We start from the raw sequence: 16,378 nt of genomic DNA, 5'->3' as shown, positions 1-16,378 counted from the left end.
GGAAGGTTTACCAAAAAGATGTTTCAAAACATAATTGCATTAAGGATAGACAATTTTAATCATAAACTGCTATTACAATAGCAAAGGCCAGTAAAGCACGAATTCCTATTTCAGCAACATAATGGAGGTTAAAACAACGAAGACTCGCAAAAAAAAAAAAAAAAAAAAAATTCTTTAATAAAAATTTGATTTTAGCAATTTACCGACGTCAAAGAGTAAAGGTTATTGAATCGGAGATTCTCAATCTAGGATCCACCTTTTTCCATGCACTGGAGTCACAGCATTAAAGGTCATAAAAGAGGAAACGGAAACACAAGTTTATCTAAAAATCTTGGAATGTTATTGTCGATATAGTTTTTGTTTGCCAAGTTAGATGGCATACTTTTCTTAAATTACAAAATAATTCATATGCTTTTATTGACCCTTCTTTAACGACCACATTAAATATAGCTTTATGAATTTCTTCTGACGTAAGGCCCTATAAAGAATAAAGCGTCTGGCGTTCATCGTGGTCAAAAAGTACCCTGAGTTTTTGTTGTGTAATTATGTTATACTTGGGATGAACTAAACATTCAAGGTCATATTTGCTTATTAACGACACATAAGAAAAAATTTTGTTGGATTAATAAAAGTAAAATCCTAGCGTCAGAAAAAGTAAGGTCATAAGTATCTAAATTTTAATTGTAGTGTTATAAATTATGCAGAGGGAGCAAAAGCATGAATAATAACATTGATAATTAAATAAACCTTTCTGGCGATGGATGTATTTTAGGATTTGGGATATTCAGTCCTACATTGGGGCCTGTGAGACCATTCAACGCCAAAGTGGGTCAAGGCCTCTTAAGGTAAAACTCTAGTTACGTTGAGGTAAGAAAAAAAAAAAAGGTAGGTAAAAGACTTTGTACAGCAAGATGGAAGAAGGGAAGCGCGAAGGGAGGAAAGGTGACAGGATATGAAACAATGCTGCAAAGACCTTGAAGTACAGTAATGCCTACAATGTACAGCAAGAGGTGCACTGACGACACCTTTTTCCAGTGGAAAAAAAAAATTAGCTGTAACTATCTACACAGCTTCTTTATTTCGTTATATATATATATATAATATATATATATATATATATATATATATATATATATATATATACAAACACACACATAAAACAGCCGTAACTAGTCCACTGGAATACAAAGACCTCAGATATGTCCCTCCACTCGCGTCGTCTGTTATTGGTCTTCTATGCCAGTTTATGCCCGTAAATTTTCTTAGTTCGTCAATCCATCGTTTTCTCATCCTTCCCCTGCTTCTTTTAAAATCTCTAGGGATATATATATATATATATATATATATATATATATATATATATATATATATATATATATATATATATATTGAATTATGCTACTGTCACTTTTAAACATTTTTCACTTGACATTTTCACATTTTTCAAATACGAAGGCACAAATAACAATATAGAATTATTGCTTACGTCAATAATACTCGTGCATCATTTCACAATGTCATACATTCGAATCCAGGCAAGCATATGCGCACTTTTCATACATAATCCAATTTAGGTGCAATTCACTTCCATTACATAGTAAATTCTATATCAATATTTTATCTGACCTAATATCATTTGGCAATAGCAAATGGGATTACATTTGCCACTCATTTTTTTTTAAACAGGTTACGCAGTTAATTAACCTTCAAACTCTACACTTTTTGGAAACCCCCCCCAAAAAAAAAAATTAAATAGGATAAAATGCAAAATTTGTAAAACCAAATAGATAAGATGCATATACGCATGTTTACTAAAAGGTGAACCTTGAAAAAGATATGGATGTATCATTTACACACACAATCTATATATCATTACTAGTCAACCTACACCTAAACTTGGAAAAGTAGCCAGTGTGAAAAAAAAAAAATTCTAAAAAAAATCTAATAAACTATATTGGAAAACAAAAAATATATTTTAAATCAGTAATATCAAAATAGATCATTAATTTTGAACTTTTGAAGTTCCACCGATTCAACTGCCTGATCAGGAAGATCATTTATCAATCTAGTCACAGTAACGAGTAACGAATCTTATGAATTAAAGGGCAAGGCTGTAAGAAATAATTGCATACCGAGTACTACGTATAGTGTGGGAAGATCTGAAGTCAAAGGATGGTCAGAGTTATGAAAAATCTTAAGCAACATGCACAAAGAACTAACAAAACGACGGTACCAGAGTTTAACATCCAGATCAGGAATAAGGAATTTAACAGACAGCAAGTTTTTGCCCACGTAATTAAACTGAGAGTAAGTAGCTGAAAGACAGTAAAACAATACTCAAAACAAGGCACAATGAAAGAATTTAAAAATTTCCCCAAGATAAGTGATTACCGAAATCTTAAAAGACTTTCTCAATATGCAATTTTTTTAGGCAACAGACCGGACATATTTCGCAATAGTAAATTTGCAATAAAATAGTCACACCCAGAATTCTAAAAGTTATATATAATCAGAGAAACATTGTCAATCAAAAAACCTGAATGTTGAGCCACTGACTTTAACCTACTTACGATCAATGCTTGAGTTTTGCTAAGGTTTAATATAGGTACAGTGTATATACACACACACACATACATATATATATATATATATATATATATATATATATATATATATATATATATATATATACATATATATATATAATATATATATATATATAATATATATATATATATATATATATATATATATATATATATATATATATATATATATATATATAACACATTTTACGTACCTTAAGTCTAAATATTAAGAATACATTTATTTATTTGGATTAATCTCTCTCTCTCTCTCTCTCTCTCTCTCTCTCTCTGTATACATATATATATCTCTCTGTATATATATATATATATATATAAATATATATATATATATATATATATATACACATATATATATATATATATATATATATATTATATATATATACATAAACATACTTCTCCCGTCTCTTTTGCACACTGACCCCATTCCCCACTTCTGAAACGACCCACTTGACACTCAATTGAGAGAAAAAAGAAACCAAGACATAAAAAAAGAACAAATGAATTACTCCTCAAATATGATTCGATTGTAAGCGTACAGGAGCTTCGATAATCACGTCAACGTTCAAAAGCAGGTGATGTACGCTCCTTCCGTTCGATGAATGTTTATAACCAATGCGTCCTTATTTCACAAATGCGGCTCCTTTGATCTGTCGGTTTCCTTTGTCCGGGCTGAACTAAATAGAGAATCAATTGATATTTTACGACTATTTGTCCCATTTCATATCTCTTTCCCCTTCTATTTCAGTTTAAACTTATTTGTTAATGTGACAGCATTTTGTGTATCGTTATGATAAGCTAAGCAGTACTATAGTCAATTTCTTTTAGCGATGCAGATTTGCACCGACTCGCAGCGGTGCCCTTTTAGCTCGGAAATGTTTCTTGATCGCTGATTGGTTAGACAAGATAATTCTAACCAATCAGCGATCAGGAAACTTTTCCGAGCTAAAAGGGCACCGCTGCGAGTCGGTGCAAATCTGCCTCGATAAAAGAAATGGACTATAGTTAGGGTCACCCATCAAGCTTCTTTGCTATAAGCGATCAGAAAAAAAAAGTGTTTCACCATGTCCAATCCGTGGTGATGAAAACTGGCCTGGCCACAGACATGAATAAAGACATGACTGAGGCCTTTGTCCTGCATTGGATTACAATCTGCAGTATTTGTTGTTATTTTCGTTGTTGTAAGACATTTATTTTCAACCATTTCGAGATAAATACTTGTTGAATAGATTAAGTAACCCTCAATGTTTCCCGAACAATCTTACCTTTATCTTTTATTAAACGGGTTTGTGATCACTTTAAATGGATTGAATTTATGAATTTTGGCCATAAGACCCGGAACTTGGGCTTGGGAGGCCATTCAGGTCCCAGGTGCAATTGGAGGGTAACCCGTAGTTTCACATTTAAAATAAAGTTATAATTCTGTCATACAATTTTCATCAATGACCGTGATTCATCTGGGAATGTATACATACAGTAGATAACATCGATAAAACTGCTACTTTCAGCGTTCGCCTTAATCGCGTTCCATAACCTTGAATATTTCGGTTGAACATTACGCTATGCTGGGAAGAAACCCAGAATGGTAGATGTAATTACTGTCAATTCCGATGTTGAGAAACATTAGCTCTAATTTGTTAAGTCTTTTACCAGGTATGATCTACTCTTTCAGCTATCTGAACACGATGCTAAGGCATTAAGTACTATAGTCCATTTCTTTTAGCGAGTCATATTTGCACCGACTTTTAGCTCAGAAAAGTTTCCTGATCGCTGATTGGTTGGACAAGATATTTCTAACCAATCAGCGACCGGGAAACTTTTCCGAGCTAAAAGGGCACCGTTGCGAGTCGGTGCAAATATGCCTCGCTAAAAGAAATGGACTATAGTAGAGAGCTGCACTGCTGTGCTGTAAACTCTAGTACTCCATCAAAAACTCCAATAACAAGATGAAAAGGAGCTTATTTGTTTATTGCAGTGATGGCAAAGTATATACATTGCCAGGTGGCATGATAATTCAGTATTTGCTATTGCACTCCAGTCCATAATGTAAAAAAAAAAAAAAAAAAAAAAAAAAAAATGAATGTGAAAGGTGACGCAAAGGACATCCTATAACATAGCTGATCCAATCCTTACATACATCATGTAGCTACCATTGGCACACGGCAAGTACATTGCGTTGTTAAACAGAAAAGCTCTTTCATTTGGAATTCAGGCGACAACTTACTTTATGCTTATTTCATGCAGATGGTATAGTAAAACAGGTAATACAGCAAAGAATGCTATCTAGTGGCAACGCATTTCCAAAAAAATGTCTGGTTTGAGGGAATGAAACATGGTTAACCTCTACATACATACACAATATATATATATATATATATATATATATATATATATATATATATATATATATATATATGTGTGTGTGTGTGTGTGTGTGTATGCGCGTGTATTATCAGTATATACTGTAAATGTCTATAAGCAGGCAGACAGACAAACACATATATAATCGAGTTTTAGCAAAGGCGAGAAATAAATGTTTCAACTTGAAAATGAAATCAACAAATGCATATACAAATGATATTTCCTGGTACTAGCATTACCACAAATGTTATTCACATCAGTTCACAGGTGTTCGAATAATCATGGTAGTAACCTTGTTCTTACGTATATCAAGCAAAGGAATGAACTTGACGTACAGCAACAAAACAAAGTGTTACAGCTGACATGTAAATAATTTATAGGATATATTTTGAATGGATTCACACCTGTAGTATGAGGACTACCTCGTCGAGGTCCTACCGTTTTGATAGCATTAAAGTATTGTGACAGACAGACATTCACGTCAGTTTTTCTTTATATCTCTCCAACCGAACTGCGGCCAACTACGGTTGGCTAACAACTATAGTCCATTTCATTTAGCGAGTCATATTTGCACCGACTCGCAGAGGTGCCCTTTTACATCGGAAAAGTTTCCTGATCGCTGATTGGTTGGACAAGATAATTCTAACCAATCAGCGATCAGGAAACTTTTCCGAGCTAAAAGGACACCGCTGCGAGTCGGTGCAATTCTGCCTCGCTAAAAGAAATGGACTATAGGTACTTAATGTATTACATAAGTGAACAAAAACAATCTTAAATTTTAAGAGAATAACCAGCTGTTCCGTCTCTTTCGGTCCGAGATTCAAACACGTGCATAAGGCCAAAATAATATTACAGGTGAACCCACCACTCATTTCTGGCACAGGTGCGCAGGGGTTTTGGATAAACAACCCTAAAACAGCGTTTAAGCCCTTTAAATATGTATCATATTTCAACTATGAAAAGAGACCTATGTTATCCAAAAAAAAAAAAAAAAAAAAAAACATTAGCAACAACTTTGAACTTCTGAAGCTCCACCGATTCAAACGCCCTATTAGGAAGATCATTCTACAAGCTGGTCACCACTGAAATAAAACTAATATAATACTGCGTAGTATTAAGCCTTATAAAGAAGAAGGCTTCTGTTAGAATTAAGTGCGTACTAGTACTGTACTACGTTTAGGATGGTACAGTCTGGGAAGATCTGAATGCAAATGATGGTAAGAATTATGAAAAATCTTATGCAACATGCATGAAGAATTAACTGAGCGACGGTGCCAGAGATTAATATCTAGATCAGGAATAAGAAATTTAATAGCCCGCAAATTCCTGCACAAAAATTAAAATGAGATTCAGCAGCTGAAGCCCAGATAGAAGAACAATACTCGAAAAAAGGCAGAACAAAAGATTTTAAAACTTCTTCAGAATAGACTGATGAAAAATCTTAAAAGACTTTCTCAATGACCAAAACTTTTTTGTGCAACTGAAGAAGCAACAAAACGAATGTACTTCTCAAAAGTATATTTGCAATAAAGAATCACACCTAAAACTTTGAAGTTGTATAGAATTAATGAAATATCTGCTAGTGGCAGGATTGAAGAAAATCATGATTTAAAAAAAAAAATAAATAAAAAAGAATTTAAATCAGATTTATATATATATATATATATATATATATATATATATATATATATATATATATATATATATATATATATATATATATATATTTCTATTTAAAATATCTTTTCCAAATAGCGTATTTGTTACTGCTGATTATTTGTTTCAGTCTTATGAGGGTAATTTCTGGTATTGAACTTGATCAATGTTAAATGAAACCATAGTTTAATATATATTGCTAAAGATGAGTTTTTCTCTTAAAAACCAAAATTAAGACTAATAATTCAATTATTAGCGGACAAGTTATAGTAACTAATACACAAATGCACTACAATAAGCGAAACTGCAATCAAACAAAAATACGAATATATAGCGGTTTTATTTTCACATAAAGTACACAGTAAGAAATAAAACTAAAAACATATTTAGGACTCCTCCATGTGCTTACTGTAGTTTAAAAATCTTATTAACAGTGTTAAAACAACAAGACCTTTATAATTTGTATAACTGCAATAACTTCAATTCTTAGGAACACCAAGTTTACCCGAAATGTTATACTTATTAATTAGGATTTTGTTCATTTGTTGCAATACTCACAAATATCAAATAGTTCTGGAAGTTTTATTTTCCCAAGGTAATTTAAGACACTATACTTCCTTTTGATCTAAATAATTTTTACTGATTTAAATATTCAAATAAAATTATTTAAATAATCATTTTTACTCTGATTTAAATCTATTCAAAACATTATTTTTACTATGATTTAAATCTATTTAAAATATAATTTTTACTCTGATTTAAATCTATTTAAATCATTATTTTTACTCTGATGTAAGTAGATTTAAATCATATAAATCACTATTCAAATAACTATTTTCTGATTTAAATGAAATCTATTTAAATAACTTTATTTAAATCATTAATTTTCACTCTGATCTAAATGAAATTTATTTAAATTACTTGATTTATATCAAAACAAGTTGTTACGTCACACCACCTGAGTCCGGCAACATTTGGCGCTCTGATGAATTAACCTGTTCTCATAATACTCTTCGGGTTTTAATGCTTTTTTTTTTTTTTCGAAGCCTTCCTTGCACTAACAGTCCTAATCAATTGGCTCTTTCGAATATGTTATAAAACATGCACGCCATTTAAGTAACCCTTCAGAAGTATTGGTGGTACATGATATTGATATCGTTTACGATTACCAGGTTTCATAATTATAAAAGTTATGTAATTATCTACTATAGTTTGTCACTATTTTAATGTTCAACCATTCGTAGTTTCAATAACTACTGTATATTCTGTGTTTGACTATGTTAAAAAAAATATACCGGTTCACTTAATGCATGAACATAACTGCTTCGCCTATTACCACTTTTTTTTACAAACAAAAACACCATTGCTCACACCAGAATATGAAGTTTCTATGTATATTATAATTGTTTGAACGCTTAAACTGAGCTAATACATAAATTGTGTACCTTTACATTCCGTGGTATTATGCTCAAACAAGTCATTAAACTTAAGTGAGTCAATGTTTGAAAAAAAAAAAAAAAAAACCTTACTGATTAAACAAAATTTCACATTATCGGTTTTTACTTATACTTAATATCATTGCAATGAAAAAAGTATCTATGGTAAGTATATATAACGTGTATGAATTCCCATACGCCGTGACATATTTCTCGACGAAATTACACCTTGAAGGAGAAGGGAGTTTGGAAAGGTATAAATAAGGTACAGGTAATATCATTATGTACACATGAACGGGTTCCCTGAACTGACCTTCAAACACCCACAAAACATACAAATATGGCGTACATTCACCAGCTCTAATAGCTATATACTTATTCATTTACGAACTCGAATACTTAGCCTAATACACATTCATTCAAGTCAGAGTAAATGAATAATTTAGGTATCAATGGACCCTTTAATCACACCCTGAATTTCTCTTTTAGTAATTTTGACTAAATGATTGTTGAATATACCTACATATATTTTCTTTTTCAAAAACTCAAATAAAGATTTTAACTCCTCGCATAAATTAAACTCATATATGATATTTACACCAGCCAATAAAATTCATATGGAATACACGCCTAAGGGTTAATATCGTTTCATACCCTAAGGCTTTAATGTACATATATTCGAGGCCTTTGAAAGACTAACTTCTGAATTACTTTGTGTAGGGAATTCACGACTACAGTTTGAAGTTATTTCAGAATTTAGCTTAACAAGGTACGCAAAGTTTTGAATAAAAAAATAATAATAGTAATAATAAAAAGAAGATTTGTAATTTGAGGTCTGAGACCCCTATTCTCAAAACCTAACAGTAAATCAACACTATCTTACTGTCACACTTATTGCATAAAAGCAACCAACGCTTGAAGATGCTACTCTCGTTATATTATTATTATTATTATTATTATTATTACAAGCTAAGCTAGTACCCTAGTTGGAAAAGCAGGATGCTATAAGCCCAAGGGCTCCATTAGGAAAAATAGCCCAGTGAGGAAAGTAAAGTAAAACAAATAGAATAGTGTGATCGAATGTACCCTCAAGCAAGAGAACTTTAACCCAAGACAGTGGAGGGCCATGGTACAGAGGCTATGGCACTACCCATGACTAGAGAACAATGGTTTGTTTTTGGAGTGTCATTCTCCTAGAAGAGCTGCTTACCATAGCTAAAGTCTCTCTTCTACCCTTACCAAGAGGAAAATAGCCACTGAACAATTGCAGTGCAATAGTTGGCCTCTGAAGTGAAGAAGGGAATTAGTTATAGAAGGTTATGATGTCTTAGAAAGTTTTGTTGACTTGTCGTTTTAGGCAATTGCAAATTCTGCTCTAGAAATGGCAGGTTATATAATTCAGGATAACACTAGAGAACAATGGTTTGTTTTTGGTCTCCTAGAAGAGCTGCTTACCATAGCTAAAGAGTCTCTTCTACCCTTACCAAGAGTAAAATAGCCACTGAACAATTGCAGTGCAATAGTTGACCTCTGAAGTGAAGGGAATTAGTTATAGAAGGTTATGATGTCTTAGAAAGTTTTGTTGACTTCTCGTTTTAGGCAATTGCAAAATCAGCTCTAGAAATGGCAGGTTATATAATTCAGGATGAGACTAGAGAACAATGGTTTGTTTTGGATTGTCCTTCTCCTAGAAGAGCTGCTTACCATAGCTAAAGAGTTTCTTCTACCCTTACCAAGAGGAAAATAGCCACTGAACAATTACAGTGCAATAGTTGACCTCTGAAGTGAAGAAGGGAATTAGTTATAGTAGGTTATGATGTCTCAGAAAGTTTTGTTGACTTGTCGTTTTAGGCAATTGCAAATTCTGCTCTAGAAATGGCAGGTTATATAATTCAGGATAACACTAGAGAACAATGGTTTGTTTCTAGTCTCCTAGAAGAGCTGCTTACCATAGCTAAAGTCTCTCTTCTACCCTTACCAAGAGGAAAATAGCCACTGAACAATTGCAGTGCAATAGTTGACCTCTGAAGTGAAGGGAATTAGTTATAGAAGGTTATGATGTCTTAGAAAGTTTTGTTGACTTCTCGTTTTAGGCAATTGCAAAATCAGCTCTAGAAATGGCAGGTTATATAATTCAGGATGAGACTAGAGAACAATGGTTTGTTTTGGAGTGTCCTTCTCCTAGAAGAGCTGCTTACCATAGCTAAAGAGTTTCTTCTACCCTTACCAAGAGGAAAATAGCCACTGAACAATTACAGTGCAATAGTTCACCTCTGAAGTGAAGAAGGGAATTAGTTATAGAAGGTTATGATGTCTCAGAAAGTTTTGTTGACTTGTCGTTTTAGGCAATTGCAAATTCTGCTCTAGAAATGGCAGGTTATATAATTCAGGATAACACTAGAGAACAATGGTCTGTTTTTGGAGTGTCCTTCTCCTAGAAGAGCTGCTTACCATAGCTAAAGAGTTTCTTCTACCCTTACCAAGAGGAAAATAGCCACTGAACAATTGCAGTGCAATAGTTGACCTCTGAAGTGAAGAAGGGAATTAGTTATAGAAGGTTATGATGTCTCAGAAAGTTTTGTTGACTTGTCGTTTTAGGCAATTGCAAATTCTGCTCTAGAAATGGCAGGTTATATAATTCAGGAGAACACTAGAGAACAATGTTTTGTTTTTGGTCTCCTAGAAGAGCTGCTTACCATAGCTAAAGATTCTCTTTTATCCTTACCAAGAGGGAAATAGCCACTGAACAATTACAGTGCAATAGTTGACCTCTGAAGTGAAGAAGGGAATTAGTTATAGTAGGTTATGATGTCTCAGAAAGTTTTGTTGACTTGTCGTTTTAGGCAATTGCAAATTCTGCTCTAGAAATGGCAGGTTATATAATTCAGGATAACACTAGAGAACAATGGTTTGTTTTTGGTCTCCTAGAAGTTCTGCTTACCATAGCTAAAAGTCTCTTTTATCCTTACCAAGAGGGAAATAGCCACTGAACAATTACAGTGCAATAGTCGTCCTCTGAAGTGAAGGAGGGAATTAGTTATAGTAGGTTATGATGTCTTAGAAAGATTTGACGACTTCTCGTTTTAGGCAATTGCAAATTGAGCTCTAGAAATGGCAGGTTATATAATTCAGGATAAGACTAGAGAGCAACAGTTTGTTTTTGGAGTGTCCTTCTCCTAGAAGAGCTGCTTACCATAGCTAAAGTCTCTTCTATCCTTACCAAGAGGGAAATATCCACTGCACAATTAGTGCTATAGTTGACCTCTGAAGTGAAGAAGGGAATTAGTTATAGTAGGTTATGATGTCTTAGCAAGTTTTGTTGACTTCTCATAGGCAATTGAGAAGGTTATATAATTCAGTATATGATTTTTTCTTTTATCATTTTCACTAATAGGTTCCAATAATTGTTTTAAGAAACCCAAGGAAGTTACATATTGCAACACATTCAGGTAACATTTTCACTCTTATCAAATCTTTCCTTAAGAAATAAAATAAGAAATTTTCCTCAACATGTAATAAAGCAAAGGTGAAACACCAATTAAAAAGTCGAAAATTAGAAGAACTATCATGCTATTTATATGATCGATCAATCACAAAAATTTAACTAAGAAAAAAATAAAGCCCCAAATTAACATATGAAATAAGATATCAAAGTTAAGAAAAAAATGTTTCAATTATAGAACACTCAAAATACGCAGTAGTAAAAAAAGAGGCACATCAATGAAAATAAAGTAAATTAAAGATTCCAATAATAATAATAATAATAAAAATCATCATCTCCTACGCCTATTGACACAAAGGGCCTCAGTATGAGGCAATAAAAGGAAAATGTACAACTTAATTCTGAATGAATGCTCTTGATTAAGATATAAAAGCTGATAGTGAAAGCAAATATTAAGAATTACATCACACACACCAAGGTCTATAAAATAAACTCAAACTAAGAAGTAGCTGTAAAGATCTTTAAAATCCTGACAAACCTTTAGAGGTGACATTTAAAACATCTCTAATGGCGAATGGGGAAAAATATTAAAAGAAAAAAAATAAATTCCTTAAAAATAACGTTAGAATAAATTTGTTCTCAACGCTCTGAGAAACGATAATAAACGAAAGTAAAATTTAAGTTTTACTTCCTCTGGCCTCAGAATGAGCGGTGTCTGTAACTGGCACTAGCGAAATCACATTCCTTGGGTAGTAAAAACGAAGAGAGAAAACGCTAAACATAGCAATCATTGTGCAAGTCAAGAAGATGGTATTTTAACAAGCGCAAACACTGCCTGAACAATTGAGATGCAATTGATACAAGTGCTTGGAACAGACGGTCAGTCATGACTAGGCATGGGGACATTATATCTCAAATCGCCCTAAAATATGCTCTGAAGGATCAGTTATATACAACAGGTCGGTTATATATCTCAAATATAGTGTGTGTGTGTGTGCGCGCAGAGATTAATGAAATAAGTTCCAATCTTAATAAGAATCAAAATAATAAATCTTCGAACCAAATAGTTCCCATTTTCTACATGAATTCTCTTGAAAAAAAAATACTAGTTACTATTCCATTTAATTAGAATTACTCAGATCTAATAACTGACATGCTTTTCTGAGAAAAAGAATAAATTAATAGATAGTGTGATATTCAATTCGTGTAATAAGCCTTAGCTAAATCATGAGAGAGAGAGAGAGAGAGAGAGAGAGAGAGAGAGAGAGAGAGAGAGAGAGAGAGAGAGAGAGAGAGAGTGAGTTTGTACTCTAGTACCGACTGATCATCGCTTCACACAGTCAGGCAGCTCTGCAATGCATGACAGCTAATGCAATTCTCCCTCTTAATAGCCCAAACTGGGAAGGGGCTAAGCCACGAAAATAGCTGCAACAATAATGCTTTTATTTCTTCCAGTTATGATAGCTAGACTAGAGCGAATGTCTTTTTTTTTAATTAGCATAACATGATTTAAAAGACTTAATTTCCTCTATGACTTTAAACAATACTTCAAGAAAGCACCATACTTTCATAATATAGCATCGTTGTAATTGATAACCAGAAGAGGAGAGTTGCGAGTGACTTATGCCAACTTCAAAACAAACGAAAACAAAAAAACAGAAAGTATTCAACGGATGCGACCTGCTTATCTTGGACGACATTGAAAGTAAGAAGTTATGAAAGAGAAAGTAGCCGGTGATGACCATCGAGAGTATATACCAAAATCAGACAAGCATTACGCAATCGGCCCGTCACAATACTTTACTGCAGAACCGCCAGTACCCATTGCAATGGAGCTGGCTCGATAGGGTGGCCTGCGGCTATTTGAAACACTGCCAACTCGAAGGAGCTTATTAAACTCCAACATATGACACGGATTCGTGAACGCATTCTTAATGACATCGCCGTCGAATATGCTGGAGCTTCGTTAGAATAGGCAAGATTACATTGAAGTCACTTATACCATCTTGGGCATTCAACGTTTAAGAGCGTGAGAAAATAAGTCCAAGTTTCCTGTTTTACAGTATTGACATTCCCGGCGACGTGTGGCAGCCATCCCCGAGAGCGCTGTTGCCGATGTGCACGGGAAGTGGGTCAAGTGTACTGAGTCAGTGGGTCGCAATACGTGGCAACATTGCCTCTGCACCGTCGATGGCTTAGTCACGTTTTCGACATGCGTGTTTTGGCTTATAAACTGGGAATAACCATAGATATGGACTTTGAATTGGATGTTAATTATCTCTTGAAAGCATTTCTCTTTGTTACCAATGTATATTACATAAATTCAAAGCTTTAGAGACGATTATTAGTTCGGTGGCGAGTTTGGCTGGCTGCCCTCAGGTCTCTGTTGTAGTGCAACGGATCCGTCCCGAACCATTCAAGCAGGCTTTGCCTTCCTTTAATCTGACCCAAACAACCAAAGCAAACCAATTCATTCACGTAATGTACGGAGTTACTTAGGTCGGGAGGAGCAAGGTCAGAGGATGCCAAAGAACTCCATTTATGATATGTCATAGAATGTTTATCAAATTCGATGGCTAAACGAAGTCGTCGCCGATGACTTCGGTAGTGTGCCAGTTGCATGAGTTAGGATGCTGTGTGCGTGTGTGTAAGTATGTGCGTGCAGTCGAGCGTATTTTGTATGTGCGCAGAAATGCATGGTCCAAGTTTTTTTTTCTTTACCACCCTTTTTCCCAAACGATCTATGAGATAAAGTATCTTTTTGTATAGTAGTTTTGCAATACATACAGACTAGAGCAGCTTTATAGTAATGTGTCCTTGATTCTATATTTGGAATGTTTGTGTTGACGATGTTGTACGAGAAAGAAGAGACACCATCATCCCCCATACCCCGTCAACCATGCGATTGGTTGGTGATGGTGCCATGCACATACTTCCCAACATTCTACAATCGAACGAATTTGTCCGTGTGCGTTACCTTAAAATAAATTTATTCTTATGGATTACTATGAGCATCGCATTAGTTGAGACGCAGAAATACGCTGAAAACAAAGTTTCGTTGCAGTAGCTACCATTTTTAAACAAAAAATATATATATACTTAAAACTTTGGGGATTTTCTTTTGGTTATTACACAGCCCACATCTTTGTCACCGTAACGTTACCACAAAAATGATTAAAAGAGTTATATTAGTTAATGTATATATAAATTATGCCAAGACATGAAATGTACCCAAAATTCGTTATTCAGGGCCTCATTGTTGGTCCTGCAATTGCAACCAATGACGACGTGTAGCCTACACATGCAGCCGCCTGCCCATGTCCAGTGCCTCTCTGACCTCCCCACCCTCTCTAAATCCCACCATTGTTTACAAAACCTTACCTGACGTGACTTCTCATTCATGTTCATGAGTTTCAAAGCTTGTTTATGTTTCAACCCTCTCGGGAAAACCTACGTCGACTAAACCCAAAATTAAATGATCTCTTCAACCCACATAGGCCTCACATCAAAGATCGTGTCAGCGAGGAGGTCAGAGAGCACGGGTGGCACTGGGTCAAGGGATGCAATAGCGTGGGCGTCACGTGCATTGCAATCAATCATCAATTTCATGAATTTATTCCTCAAGATTTACCTGACTGGGTATCAGGGGACGATGACAAGGTATCAGAGGATACAGGAGTAACTTGGCTTGGAGAAATGCGTTCGACATTACACCCATTACCCGTCATGCCCATGACTATTTCCCCATCTATGGGTATGGGCTGGGTAGGCGGGTGGGCGTGGATGGGCGCAGGTTGTAGGGCGAAGGGTGAGGAATCGGAGGAACACTCTACCACCTCGGCGTCCACCACGGAGTTAGCTACAACATCGGAAGGCAGACGGGAATCCGCCGATATTCTTTTAGGTTCCGACATGACGCCCGTTAATTGTCTTTCCTATGGAGTGCCAGGGTCCTCCCGAGGCCCTCCCTACTCTTGTCTGTGACAGTCTAGCTATTGGCCAAGAGGAAAGGAAAAACTGGGTCTCTGGGCCACTGTGCACACTTCACTTTCACACAAATACAACCACCCAACTTCTTAGTCAAGCGAGAGACTATACTGACGTCCCGTCCCGTATCTTAGCACTTTTCAGTTGCTCGTTAATATTATAAATTGTGATTTATTTGCACTACTTATTTCGTAACTTTACGGTATTTAAGAACTTTAATTTATAATCCATATATTATTTATTAAATAATAGTATTACTCATTGGAAGAAATGCATACAGCATCGAAAGTAGGTCAGGGTGATATGCCTCAAACAAAATTGTTGTCTTGTCAAATGACTTAATAGGTTAAAATACAATGCATTATTAAGATATTAATAATCAATGATAATCGGCTCTTTTTTAAGAATATAAATAAGTTTCATTGTTGTACGCATTTTCAGAACGATTTGTACCGTATCAATGAAAGAAAACGACAGAATAACAACCATTTTCTATGAAGCATATTCTAGGATATCTATGTTAATACCTTGGTTGTTTTATTGTTTTGACAGCGTGTAGAATCTTTCCTTTACAATATTAACATGCGTATTTTATATAATGTATTGCAGAGTCAAAATTATTTCAATAATGTTATGATGAATACTACTCGTAATGGAAAAATGTAAGCAAAATATTAAATGGGAAAATCATTTAACATTCATGTAGTATTACGAATTATTCAATTGTTTTCTAACATCAGAAATATAAGATGTATCATTATCATTATCATTATCATTATTATCATTATTATCATTATTATCATTATTATCATTATTATTATTATTATTATTATTAGTAGTAGTAGTAGTAGTAGTAGTAGTAGTAGTAGTAGTAGTAGTATCATCAT

At 34.2% G+C, this 16,378-nt stretch overlaps 1 protein-coding gene across 1 annotated transcript in view; it reads right to left on the bottom strand.

Annotated features, from left to right (window-relative positions):
• The window catches only part of LOC137647052 (nuclear hormone receptor FTZ-F1-like), a 98,804-nt gene extending 83,217 nt beyond the window's left edge, over positions 1-15,587 (bottom strand). Inside the window, 1 exon segment of the mRNA XM_068380204.1 lies at positions 15,136-15,587. Coding sequence (XP_068236305.1) covers positions 15,136-15,418 — 283 coding nt within the window. The 5' untranslated portion in view covers positions 15,419-15,587.
• Positions 15,588-16,378: the final 791 nt, after the last annotated feature.

This window comes from Palaemon carinicauda, chromosome 9 (genome assembly GCF_036898095.1).
Source record: "Palaemon carinicauda isolate YSFRI2023 chromosome 9, ASM3689809v2, whole genome shotgun sequence".
Classification (NCBI taxonomy): domain Eukaryota; kingdom Metazoa; phylum Arthropoda; class Malacostraca; order Decapoda; family Palaemonidae; genus Palaemon; species Palaemon carinicauda.
The sequence above is the reverse complement of the archived record's forward strand: the minus strand, read 5'-3'. Positions and strand labels throughout refer to the sequence as shown.